The 14,335-nt window shown below is 37.8% G+C and overlaps 1 protein-coding gene across 10 annotated transcripts in view; it reads right to left on the reverse strand.

Moving 5' to 3' along the window:
• Positions 1–14,335, reverse strand: part of AKAP6 (A-kinase anchoring protein 6) — a 279,284-nt gene that overhangs the window by 169,550 nt on the left and 95,399 nt on the right. For all 10 annotated transcript variants that reach the window (XM_084521164.1, XM_084521165.1, XM_084521168.1 and 7 more), the window contains one exon: positions 9,991–11,781. In XM_084521164.1, coding sequence (XP_084377290.1) covers positions 9,991–11,781 — 1,791 coding nt within the window. The remainder of the gene's footprint in view (positions 1–9,990; positions 11,782–14,335) is intronic.

Here is a 14,335-nt window from a genome sequence, read left to right on the forward strand (position 1 = left end):
AAAAAAAGATTTTCATAAGTAGTTACATTCTTAAGGTCAAAGGTATAATTTACAATTATTTAATCTCTGAATTTCTAACGACCCTGACTATGAAGTTACACAAGTCTCATTGAGAAACAAAAGAAAAAAATCTGTAAAATAGGTGCAGTAACAAGTTTTGGCCTCAAGAGGGTGATATATCACCATTTCTAAAAGTTTTCCAATTTGAAGGTAAAAAAACACTCCTTTTTACTAAAATAGAACGTATGCTGTTTGCTTCTGGGTAACTACTGAATATATTGACCTCTGCTAAATCCTTGACATGAATTAAGATACAATGGTCATGATTTCCCCTCAAAATCAGAAAGTTTAATTCAACATCTCCTATTGAATAAGGCTAATTGATGCGAAGAGGTTAAGTCTGTCACCTCACAAGAGATATTTAAATTATTTGACCCGTGACCTTGTTTTGCAGTAAGATTTCTGTGTTTAAGAACTAAAAGAGGGAAAGTAGAGATTGCCACTATTCTCCAAATATGACAAGAGCAAGAAGAGATTAAGATTTGTCACCTTTTTCTTTATTATTATTCCTCCAGTTCCCCAGTTTAGTTTCCTGTTATGTGCTCGGTTTTTGTTCACCTGCAGTCTCCAAAGAAATCCTGTCACTATTACTTCCCTTTCAAATAGTTTCTTTTTCCAGTGATCTCTAGTGGGCAGTCCTTTACACCTTCTTTAAACCATAATTCTGAGTTACTTTTATTTTTCACCAAAATTTGGAAATGTTTACAGAACAAAATTAAAAAGATTCTCTGTGGGAGAAGTGAGAGATTTGCACTGCAATGAACAGATGAAGTTGACCTTAGTTAGTACTTATCTGAGCTAGTTTTATACCAGCTAGTATAGTTCAGTTTTTGCTCATAGTGTTGCAGTTTTACATTTTAAATGACCCTATGTGTCTTTAGTGTTGTACAGCTCAGTAAGGAAACACTCATGAAGTCAAATGCTGGCATCAGCAACAAAAATAAATATTACATTTTTGTGACTTCAATGTCTACACTATCTATTACTAAAAATTCATTTGCTCATTGGTTCTCCCTTGTTTAACCTGCACTGTACATTTTCCAAACATTGTCCAAAGTAAACCAGAAGCAAACCTAGTCCCCATTCTGGTAACCTTATTTAACCTACTTGAAATCAGGGTTCAAAATAAGTCTCTACTAGCAACAAGGGAATATTCAGATAAGATGCCAGTTTGATTTGCCAAGGATAGCTCAGCTGTTTGTAAGGATTATCATCTGTACTCCAAAGCCTAAAGCAAGGATGAAATAAAAAACAATTATTTTTTTTGCCTTTCTCGTTGCTTTCAAGATGACTTTCAAAAACCTGTGTAAGCCTACAGACAGTCTGAAATAAGCCTCTGAAAGACTATTTCCTGTCTGTATTTGCAACATGTTCACTCTGATGCCTAATGATGACAACTATAATTTAAGAGTCACCATGCTTTAATGTTTCACTCCTGATCCTAACATACTGGAAAGGATGGAGGAATGAAAACCAATTGCTGTCGAAACACATAAGGATAAACAAGAAGAAAAGGATATGAACATATTTTGAAGAGTTATGCAATAATCTTACATAAGTGGACTTGATCTTTCCTCTCAGGTTAATCCTCTTTAGACCCTTGAACATTTCTCCTGCTCTGACTCATCTCCAGCATGTACACATTTTAAGGCAATGATGCATTAACAACAGTAGATAGACTGGAATCTAATTTAGTTGGAAGTTAGTAGCAATGTATTATTTAAATAATTAAATATTTAGACCAGACCATGGCGACTTCTGTATACTGTATCTTTGTGGAATATCCTGTACTTCCTCACAGAGGATACATAAAACATCAGTCTGTTGGAGCCTAAGTATATTATGTAACAGAGCAGCTAGACTTTAAACCATTGGGAAAGGCACATCTCTATGAAAATATAAAGTGATGAAGAGTCTTTCTCACCCCTCTGTATACACTGTATTTAAGGGAATACTAGAGAATGCAAATTTCAGTTCAACAGTTTTCTTTTTGGTAATGACGGCACTTCAAGGAGTACTAAAATCAGTACAATGACTAATTAACAGGGTTGTTCAGAAGCTATCTCAAACTCTTATTGAGAAAAAAAAAAAAAAAAAAAAGCCCTCTGTCCAGTACCTGCTCCCTGTAAAACAGCATTTATAGAGGATTCAGTGCTGAACATCACAAGAGGATTCCTCTTAAATCACCATACATACCCAAAAGTAATTTCCCAATACCAACTTGACTCATGCCATCACTGGAAGCTTGAACCTATGTTAATGGTTCCTGAATGCGATTCTCTGCCTCTGAGAGAGAACTGTAAGCACTGAGTAATCCCAGACAATAATGGATGTCTCAGCACTGATAGAAAGGAGTTGATCCTAAGGTCATCTTAGAGTCAATACTGACTAGTTCTTCAAGACATTCCTGTGTCCCTTTTAAATCTACAGTCTCTAGAGGCTTTCCAGAGAGGTCAGCCTTACCCACTGCTCACCTTCCAGCCTGTCCTTTGCTACAGAGAGAGCAGAAAGTCCACCTCATGCAGTCTGTGTTCTCCCTCTCCATCAGCCCAGAAGGCTGAATAAAAAGAGGTCTGACCAGCAGGTCAAGGGAGGGGATTGTCTCCTTCTACTCTAACCTCATGAGGCCATGCCTGGAGTAGTGCGTCCAGGTTTGGGGCATCCAGCACAAGAAGGATGTGGACCTGTTAGAGCAAGTCCAGAGGAGGGCTGTGAAGACGATCAGAGGGCTGGAGCACCTCTCCTATGAAGAAAGGCTGAGAGAGCTGGGGATGTTCAGCCTGGAGAAGAAAAGGCTCCAGGGAGACCTCATTGCAGCCTTTCAGTACTAAAAGGGGTCTTAAAAAAAAAAAAAAAAAAAAAAAAAAAAAAAGATGGAGAAATGGAGAAGGACTCTTTACTTGGGCAGAGAGCATAGATTTAGATTAGACATTTGGAGGAAATCCTTCACTCAGAGGCACTGGAGCCTCTGTGAGGCACTGGAACAGGTTGCCCAGGGAATTTGTGGAAGCCCCATCCCTCGAGGTGTTCAAGGCCAGGCTGGATGGAGCCTTGGCCAACCTGATCTCATGGGTGGCATCCCTGCCTGTGGCAGGGGGCTTGGAGTTAGATGATCTTTAAGCTTCCAACCTGAGCCATTGTGATTCTATTTTTCTATGATCTTCAGCTCTGCAGCACACTTTCCTCTTAGCAGAGATCCAAAGGGTAAGAAATAATCCTTGACCTAATTCTAGAAAGTTTCCAGTTCACAAATAAACAATGTGGACAGCTCTGGTGCAGGCTTGTGACTATGACAGAGATGATTAAGACATGACTCAGAGTTGTGAAATCAATGGTCACTTAAAGCTAATCTATAAAAATGCATAGAAGAGGAGGGCTCACAGAATCGTGTACACAAAAACAGCTGTTCCTTGTTTCATCTAAGCTCTCATCCCTGAGCTGAGACGTGGTGTCCAACTGTGTACAGAACAAGAAAGATCAGGAGGCCTTTTGGAGCAAAAGGTTTCACATCAGATATGAGCCACAGTTGATGTGGACGTATCACTTACAACCAGTTCTAAATACCAGTAAAGACATACCCTTAAATCACTGGTACTAAAATTATTTGTGAGCAGATTTTTTCTAGATTTTTTTTTATTTTAATTTGGCATGACTTGCTAAATTATGTAAAAAATCCCTGATCTGAAACTGCTTACTGCCAAATTATTCTGAGGTCTTTACACTGGGAATTCAAACAGTTTAGAACAAACATATGCTTCACAATAGATGTGTTTCATTAAGGAAGCATAATTCCTGCAGTTGGTTTTAGATGTACAGTTACAAATTCAGAATTTGCACAGCTTGCAGAGAAGTTGCTGTTTTCACAAAGATTCCTGGTGACAAACTCGCTCAGACTATTTGTTTTAAAGCAAGTGCCAAAGAAAAGCGAATGTACTTGTAGGAACTGTTTAAGACTCAAGCAAAGTGTTAGGAACCGAATGTTTTGGAGAAATAGAGGCTTCACTGTATTTCGGTATAATTTGTCTGAGTAAAAGTGAGAGCTCCATATGCATTACTGCTTAATAGTTTAACCTGCATGAAAACTGAGGGATGGGCTTTCAAAGCAGGGGAGTATCATTGGACTTAAAGCAGCAAAACACGGTTCTTGACTCTCATTGCAGAACATGGTATGACATCCACTCAGTTACACTGCACAAAGCAGCAAGATTGCTGAGAAAACTGCAGAGTTACCAAGGTATTTCTGGATCTGATATCAATTTTATTTTTTGGTTTTGATTGTAAATTGTTCATCAACAAAGAGCAGTATGTCAACATAAATGGTATAAAACGGTATAGTAAGTTTTAGAGATGAAAAAATTTTGACAATCGCTTTATCTATTAGGAAAAATACGCATTCCATTAATTCTAAAGGGCTCAGCATTAAAGCACTAGTATGTGATTTGTTGAAAGAAAGAGGGCTGAAGAGAGCACTGAAGACAACATAAGTGTTGACTTGAAAAATCCTTTACCTGGTAATCTGAAAGAAACAAGTCCTGCCCCCTACTCATTATCTTTGCTTTTTCCACCTGTTCTGCCATTACTGGTTTCTGTTAGGTTTTTCCTGTATTACCAAGCCCCATCAACATTATGAGTTCCCAACTGTTTTTCAGCCACCTTAGCCCCACAGCCCAAACTTCATTTGTCCTCTGTGCATGCTCATTACTATAAAATGACAATTACATTACATAAAATGAAAATTATCTTCCAAACTCAGTTCTCCAAATATTTTCCAACCATCTCTCCGCTGTCCAAATGGACTCCCAGCTGTAACTCCACTACGTAATTTGTTTTACCAAGCCTATAAAACATTTGCATAAACCAACAGTTTAGCCATCTTTTGTGACTACCTTCTGAAAATGCAAATCTTTCCCACCCAAATACAGAAGCCATTTGTTACATTAACAAGTTAAGCTCTGATATTACTCTTCTTTGCAGGCTGCAAAACTCACTGATCCTCAGTTTGTCCTAGACAGGAAAATTAATCCCATTTCTCCAGTAACTCACAGAAAGGGACTTTAATCTCTACTCCACTGAGAGATCTTGGGTTTGGAGGGGATAAATGGTTGCACAAGGGTGACGGTGCCCTGATTTGGCCCTGGAAGGCAGCAAAGGTTTTATCTGACTTGATGTAGGATCCCTGGGGCATTCTTTAACCCACAGGAGAAAAACATGTCAAGCAGACGGGTAACCAGTGCCAAGGCTGGCTGGGCTCCCCAGGCAAAATACAGAGCTACCAGAGTTGAGGGCAAATTCATGAAACGCGCTGAGCTAAAAAGATGGGATTGATAGATATCAAATTGCCACTTTCAGGAGAAATTCGTATATTCATCTGCCTCTTACAGAAAAGGAGCCTACAACAAAACAAGCAGCAAGTCTGTATATGAGGAAAATTTGGCAATTTGCTCCTACAATAAGCCTTGAGGCCTGAAAAGCAAACATAGCTTCATTTAAATGCGCTATCTTGCAAATGGTTACCTTTCCACCCTTTATAATAATGTTCTCAAAAATCAAATAGAATGGGACTATCAGTGACCACAGATTACAGAACAAGGATGTCAGTACTGTCATTCTAGTATTGCTTTCTAGAGGAGGAGATAAAGCTGGCTGAATGAGTTTTTTTATTGCTGTTATTAATTTTTTGGTGAGATGATTTAAAATCCATTATCACTGGATCAGCCCAAGATCACCTTATCCTTCCAATTTTTCAGTTGGCACATAAAAATTAAAAAAATCAATTATTAGTATGATTTTAAGGAAAACAGATTTCTTACAGAACTTAAACCTTAAAACCTTCTGAAACTGATACTATGGAGTCCTAATTTTGAAAAGCGACAACTGGGCATCACAGAATCACAGAACAGCTGAGGCTGGCAGGGACCTCTGGAGGCCACCTGGTCCAGCCCCCTGCTTGGGCAGGGCCATCCAGAGCACAGGACCACATCCAGGTGGCTTTTGGAGATCTCCAAGGAGGAGAATACACAGCCTCTCTGTGCAGCCTGTGCCAGTGCTCTGTCATCTACACAATAACAAGGTGCTTCCTGGTGTTCAGACAGAGAATCCCTTGTGTTCCAGTTTGTGTGTCTCATGTCCTAGCACCGGGCATCACTGAAAAGAGCCTGGGTCCCTCTTCTTTGCACCCTCCCCGTATTTCACAGAATCACAGAATCACACAGAATTTCTAGGTTGGAAGAGACCTCAAGATCATCGAGTCCAACCTCTGACCTAACAATAACAGTCCCCACTAAACCATATCCCTAAGCTCTACATCTAAACGTCTTTTAAAGACTTCCAGGGATGGTGACTCCACCACTTCCCTGGGCAGCCTGTTCCAATGTCTAACAACCCTTTTGGTAAAGAAGTTCTTCCTAAAAGAAAGAACTTTCCTAAAAGAAAGAACTTCTTTTATTGTACAAATTTTAGGAAATTTGTACACATTGATGAGACCCTCTCTGAGCCTCCTCTTCTCCAGCCAGGCTGAACAGTCCCATCTTCTTCCTGCAAAGAGCTCTATTGATTTTACCCTGGAAGAGTGATGTTGTCGTATTTTTTCCCTTTCCAGTCAGTATATCAGAAACCATAGACTTGAATCTGCATTCTACAATTTATTTGGGGCAGCTACTAAAAGCTCATTTATGTTCTTTTTCAGAGTAGAACTATACTTTAACAATAAAAAGAACAATCAGAATTTTGCATCACTCATTCTCACATTTATCTCCAAAAAGTAACTTCTGAAATGCACACAGAACTGTCACAGAAATTGTTATGTACCACAGAATGGAGATACCCAGTGCTAAATAAATAAGAAGCATATGCTAAAGAATTAGCTGCAGTGGAAGACAAGATATGGCAAGGATAGGTAGTATTTATCACAAAGAGGTAGTATTTATCACAAAGTAAGACAGCGTTCCTTCCAATTCAACTGCAAATGGGCCAGTCAAGCATGATCCTGTTTGGGGCTAGACAGAAAGGTTAACAGTATGCCAGTACTTGTGCAAGGGATCTGCATAATTTGGGAGTATAAAAAAACACATTTTATCAATTTCCTCACATGACTATACTCCATGTAACTGAGACAATGAATGTCTTCCAATAAATACTTAAGCGTATGTTCAACAAATTGCTTACCATCAAGATATTTCTGGATTTATATTAATTCTAAATTATTCCCATCAGTTTAAAATATTGAGGCTTCTTTGTTCGCTCTATTACCTAGCTAAAATATGACTCTCAGAAGCAACTGCCAGCCTGAAAATCGCTACACTGTTGTTCTCCCAAAAGGAAAGGTTGAGTTATTTTAGTTTTGTTTTACAATCTCAATAAATAAAATATAGTAGGCTAGACATTTGTAACAACGTAACTGGATTGCAAATATGCATGAGCATGTTTCTTCTCTCCTTAATTAAGTTCTCATTTCAGACCTGACTTCTTTAGCACAAAACCATCACTAACAAAAGAAGAATTGAATTATTGCTAAGATGTGTATTCATGCAATTAGGAAATTCCTTTTTGGGGCTGGAGAACTTGTTACACAACCGAATTAATGTAAACGCCAAATGATGACAATTAAAAAGCAATGGCACACTTTTCCTGTTCTGCGTAGGGAATTACGAAACAGGAGATCTGCCAAAACAAAGGACTCAGCTGTGACACAGGCATGATATTTTTTTAGGAAGATTTTGTTTACAATACTTAATAACATCAAATAAGGGAGGAATTTTCTATTTTTCTATTAATTATGTCCAATTAAACTTGTTCAGTAAGGCATCATAGTGTTACCAAGGCAGGAATTACCTCAGTAAGAATTCTTGTATTGAAAAAATGATTCTTTATTAGTACTATAAGCAGAAGACCTAATTGCTAGAAACAATGAAAAAAATCAGGTAAATAAGTAGCTTGGGAAAACCTTGTATTTCTTTAAAATCTCTATTAATATCTATTTTTTTTGCAAAACATTTCAAAACTTTTCTCTTGATAATTTTTATTCACAGTTCAGGAGGTACATTTTCAAGGCATTTACTGTAACTAAAACAGACCTTTCTGCATGAAATAAATATGAAACTTTTTTGTAGGCTGCTTTTAAGCAAGTGAATTTCTGAGCTCTCTCTTTTCCTAACAGTGCTCTTTGCACCTGGTCTTCTTTACATTTACTGTCCTCCTTCTACTCTGAGCCCCTTCCTATAACATACTTGGTAAGATTATTTTCAAACTCCATGATCATTGTTTCTCAAACAGGAGAACACACTTCTCTGGGATACAAGAATTTTAGAAAAAGCAGGGTCAGCAGTAGCAAAGTTCTCCAAGAACAAGAGAGGCAGCTGTAATCACTGTCTGGAAGGACTGACTGTCCAGAAAGCATCTGACTACCTATAATCATTGCCAGGAGCCCAGAGGAGGAGGAGAGGGTGACAGATGAGGTGAGGAGAGGAGACAGATGAGCTCAAAAACAGAGAATAACCTTTTCATAAAGTTTGAGGAAAGTAAACATGATGATTTGGGAGGGCAATGAAAAAACAAACAAACAAAAAAACCTTCTCTGCCACCTGCTTCTTGCCAAAAGGATGCTAGCTGCCTCTAGTGGAGGGAGTTGGTCCCTAGACACTCAGCAACTCTAGTCCTTAAACAGGCTCATGTGGCATCAAATGAAACAGCATCTTAACACATTTACAAGCAGCTTTGATGGGATTTTTGCTTGCACAGAATGAAGGGCTCTGTATCCACAAGCTTCACCTGGACTAATTTTCAACACTGAACAAACTTAAGCATAGAAACAACTTGTACTTACGGAGGTGGTTGCTATTTTTCTTTGTCTCTTACAGAGCTTAATAACAAAGAGGACAACGCAGACAACAGATTTAGCACTTAGATGCCGAGATCACCCTTTAATGCATTTTGTGAATTTTAAAGGCTTTTGGATTCTACCAGAGATGGAGGTTTCTTTTCTGACAGCCATTTTAGAAAACTCTATTGAAGATGGACATGAAATATTCTGAAGAGGAGAGTTCTCCTCTACAATAGAAAGGAAGACAAATGCATTAGAAAACTGAAAAAAGTATTATGAATGTAAACTAATAACTTTATTATTGAGGTTGTTGGGTCATTATTTGATCATTCATTCAAACTCAGCTCCCTCTGTAAAGTTTACACTTTTTTTCTCTAGAAGAGCTCTCATAGTGTTAACTAATGCAACCTTTGTCCTTTCTGAAGAAGAGTTAGTTTTGAAGTGATTGCTAGTAGCTAAGAAAATCCTATCTTATCTGAAGTTAAATTGGATAGTATATTGCCACTATTGCAGTAGCACTAGTGGCACTAGTAAATTGCCATTATTTAGGAAGGTTTACTTACGGAAGAAAAAAAAATTAATAGATTTTATGCTTAGTTCCACCAACACTGGAAGGGCTATCACTTCAAGGGAAGAGAACTGGTGAAAATGCAGTGTGGGTATTATACATGACGTGACAGGATTCAAGAAAATTATTCCCATATTCTTGGACTAAAGCAATTCTTTTTTAAAAGACAATAGGCAGGCAATATGAAGCATCACTTCATCCAGACGCAACAAAAATTCCTTATTTTCCAATGCTTACCTGTCATTTCATCCAAAAATAACTTATTACATACCTGATCTTGGCAAAGCTCTACTCTCTTTGTTTTGCCAAATTTACAGGCACTGATGTAAGTAATAATGTAGGCAAATTCTGTATAATTAAGGTTAACTACAGTTTATCATAATAACAGTGATCACTGCTGTTGTCTACTTCTAGGAGTCACTAGATGAGACTATTTTCAATGTTAAAAAAAAACAAGAAAGCAACTTCTCCCTTGCCCCCAGCTCCATCTCCAAATATAGCCTTATCAAGCAGACAGCAGAAAAACACAGGATTACTGCCTTACCTCAATTTTTTCCCATATGGTTTCATAATTCTCTTGATGTTGTATATCTTGCATGAGTTGATGAATTAAAGCTGATTTATTTGAGGCGGAAGTCTCATTCTCAGTGGGATGAGTGACAGCAGTCCTTTCTGACTTTTCTTCAATGTATTTTTTAATGCAAGATACAGGCATAGAAAGATCTTCATCAGAGAGAATATCACTGAGAGGTCCAGATTCAATACTGTCACCCAAGGAGGATACTATATCACTTGAAGAGCTTGGTGAAATTCTACCTGTTTTTTTGTGCTTTTTTACCTGGTATGTTGGATACATTTCTGAATCTGAGTTCATTTCTGACAGCTCCCAGTCATCAATGTTTTGAATGGTTTCTCTTCTGGGCTTTTGGGGCAGCAGCTTTGTCAAATTTTCTAGTTTTAAAGCCAATACTTCAGTCTGTTTGAGATGTGAAGGAAGTGCTAAATATTCATCAGATCCATACCAGACCTCACCATCTTTACTGTTTGTATGACTATAACTTGGTGATGAGCAGAAACTTTTATTTTTCTTTCTCCTCAGTAAAAGAGGTGATGAGTTGATAAGTTCTGAACCAGCTGAGGAAGCACTCTTTTGGCTATGTGTTGGTGAACTAAAAGGCTCAGTTTTACCTTGTGATTGCCTGCTTGGGTCTCTCTGGTTACAAGAATCTGATGATGCAGAAGTAGAATCTGTTTCTGTCCCCTCAAGAGACTGAGAGTTATGAGAAGCAATCCCATTTTGTAGAGAAGAACGTCCCCTTTTTTTGACTTGTATTGGTGGAGCTGTTTTACACATATGTCCAGATGTTCTGCCAGCTTTCACTTTCTCTGAAGCATCATGAGACTTCTTGTGCTTTGATTTTTCTTTACAGGTGTAGTAAGCAGGTTTCCCTAGACTTACAGGACTGTCCTTAAAGTGATTATTTATTGTGTACTCAAGATTTCTATCACCTATTTTATTTAAGCAATCATATGACTGACTAACTGCAGATGGACTGTTAGTGTAGGGTGACTGTAAAGCTAGGCAAAGCTTGGACCTATCTGGTGGATCTAACAATGAGGGTGTACTTCTACTCATTTCATTCTTTACTATCTGAGAGATTTGCCTTTTAAAATCATTGGTTTCCATATAATCCTTAAACACATCATCTTTCAGAAATAGACCTCTTTTTGGCAATGTAGGCTGTGTAGGGGAATCTTCATTATAGTTAAAGCAGTCTCTTATGGACCTTTTAGGAGTTGAGTTTTCACAGTGAGGATGTTTGATTTTTTCACCAATGAGCTGAGGAAGATTGCATTCTGGTTTCTTTGATGTGGAAACTGTTTTGCTGTCAGTTGATGAGACACCATCTTCAGAGCAAGAGCCTTTAGGAATAGAGGAATTTGCAGGAGGACATGATAGTGAAAGCTCTTGGGGTGCTTTCCTCTCTTTGCTTTCATCTTCATCTTCTGCCAAAAGAGATAAATGGGTTTCTTTCTCATTTAATGCCTCATTACACTGGGGAGCAATGGAATCAGTTGCTACTGCAAGTAAACCCACACTTCTGATAAGTCCTGGAAAGTCCTTATCCATCTCGCTGTAGTTCCAGGATTCAAACGATTTTGCTTTACCTTGGCTGGAGGTCATATCATCCAGAGCACCAAGCAAATCCTCACTTGGACTGTAGTCAGATAGTTCAAATGCAGTAATACCACAATCCAGTGACAAGTAATTTTGAGAACATTTGATAGTTAGCTGTCCAGAATCATCAACTTCAGTTAAAGAGTCAAGACGATCCTGAAATAGACAAAGAAATAGTACCATTTAGAAATTTTATTTTCATATATAACACACACAAAGTAATGAACTATCAACTTCTGTGTTTCACTACCTAACAGCTAGAAAAGCAGTCATCACTGAACTGCCAATAAACTGAAAGCAGACTTAAAAACAAAAAAGCCAACATTAGCTCATGTGGTTACAATGACTATTTAAAAATATAATAAAAGGCAGAAACTCATGTTTTAGTATTCTAACTTTAGGTGCCTAAATCAGTATGCTGGTCTGTATTCCCAAGTTTGGTCTTCATAACAAATATTTTTCAAGCAAACTCTTGCCTAAAGAAGATGTAATTACCCCACAATCTCACGATAAACCACTGGGACTATGGTCTGAACAAGAACAGTCTTAAAAAAGAAGGCTATTTTTTGCCATCTTCTACAAACATGTAAAATTTGAGCCCTGTACTCTGTCCACCCCATTTGTATTAGTTAAAGTAAACATGCAAAAATTTCCTCTAGTTAAAAATATTATTTATAGAAGAGAGATTAGAAAAATATTTATCAACCTAAACCTTGGACTTTGAAAAATATATTTTATTTAGCATATTCTAACCAAATGTAGAACCTATGCCACAAACAGTAGTACCAGTAGTCCAGAATTAAAAGGAGAAGTTTCTATAAAACTGTCAATTTTGTATTTTGGAGCTGCATTTATTAAGGAACATAATGAATAAAAAATTATCAGTATTACAGCTGCTTTTTTCCTCTAATCTCAAGAAAAGATTAGAAACTGTAAAGCCATATGTAAATCAAAACCCTTTCCAAGGCCCTAGGGGCCTTCATTTCTCCTGAGTAATGAGCTCCATTCCCTCATCTCTTAAAACAGTGTTTATTAACATTAATAAAATTTACAATCAGATGCATTAAACCATCTTGCTCGGTCATTTCCTAGGCAGCCTCTTAAATGGGTACTTCAGAGGAGCGTTATTTAACACCAGTATTAACATTATTTTTATTTCAGGAAAATAATATATTTAATTATTTACACAACTACCAATAGGAATGCCTTACTTCAAAAAATCTGCCTGTTCACACATAGCGATATTGTAAAATTCTGTAAATACTTTAAAATACCATTAAAAAAAAAAAAAAAAAGCTGTAAAACTCTTTGGGTTGTATTTCCAACACCTTCTTGTATTCTTGTATTTATATTTAAACCAGCACAATTCTGCATTTTTTGACTCTTTCAAATAAGCTAAATTGATTTGTAAGGTTGTTTCTACTCTGAATTTACCATCTGTTAGAGAACATTAGGATTCATTGTATATTATATTATATATTAAGCTTATACTGGTCCTTTCCATATTTCCTCTCTTTATCAGTTGTGGAATAAAGCTCACAGGTTAGGTTAAGCTAGACAGAACTCAGGCTGCACAGACCTAGTTTTTCTTTCCTTCTTATCTACCTTTGGGTAAGTCCTAAAGGAGAAAAACATCCTTCAAAATATTAACTCTGAAGTTCTTATTTTAAAAGTTATTTAAGTATATCCATCATGGCTGGCTGCCTCACTGGTTCCTATTCTATTTCCTCCAAGCCACGAAACCTTGCGTGCCTCTTCCTGCAGCACCCAATTCTGTATGGCACTGCTGAGATAGCCAAAAGCACACTTACTATCTGCCCAGCTAATTACTTGGGTTCCTAAGCAAGACAGTACAGCCTGTGCTACATACTTCCACACTTTGGTAGCTGCTTTACAAGTATTATCCCTGTTGATTACGTTGAAGCTAGCTTGTGCCCATTTGTGCTTGTCACAGCTACAGTGTAAACAAAGCCCCAGCAGGACTGCTGCCTGCCCGAATGACTGGCTACGGGCTCCATGAACCGAGGGAGCAGTGAATACCAACTAGATGTGATTGTCTTAGTGAGCACGCAAGAAACCTTGGCAAGTCACTTCCATGGAACTCCTCTGTTAATGTTGGCAGTCAGAGCCACGCTGAAGACAGCTGACTTACGGAGCGAGCCAAACATTTTGTGAAATGGCAGGTTTGTGGACTACAGAAAAGCATAACATTTGCTCTACTGGATTGGATCACATTTCCATCTAGCCCAGTATCCTGTGTCTGCAGCAGTTCCAGACATTTTCTGCTGAGCTGAGAGATATGGGTGTGCCTATATGACCCTTCCACGTATCTACCTGCACCCCAGCTGCTGCCAATGAGTAGTATAAGGATTTTCTTTTCCAGAGAATATCATTTTCTTATCTTTTCTTAGTTTTTACATTTATTTTTGAGCACATCTACACTTTCCATCTCTAAGTGTCCTAAGGTAGTAAATTCCAAAATAAAAGTCTTCGCTTTGTGTGAAAATATACTTCTATTAACTACAAACCTGGAAACTTCCAGGTCTTCTAGGAGAAAAAATAAGCTTTCATTCCCTGTTCATATTCCCCAAGAACTGAAAAGTAGGAAAATGTTTTTGTAAGGAAGTGTTGTTTGTATGGGCAAAGGTTTCTAGTTTTGCTCAAGCAGTTTCACTATCCACATATGCCTGAAAATGCCTAATAGATATGC

This window comes from Aythya ferina, assembly GCF_964211825.1.
Source record: "Aythya ferina genome assembly, chromosome: 5".
Lineage (NCBI taxonomy): Eukaryota > Metazoa > Chordata > Aves > Anseriformes > Anatidae > Aythya > Aythya ferina.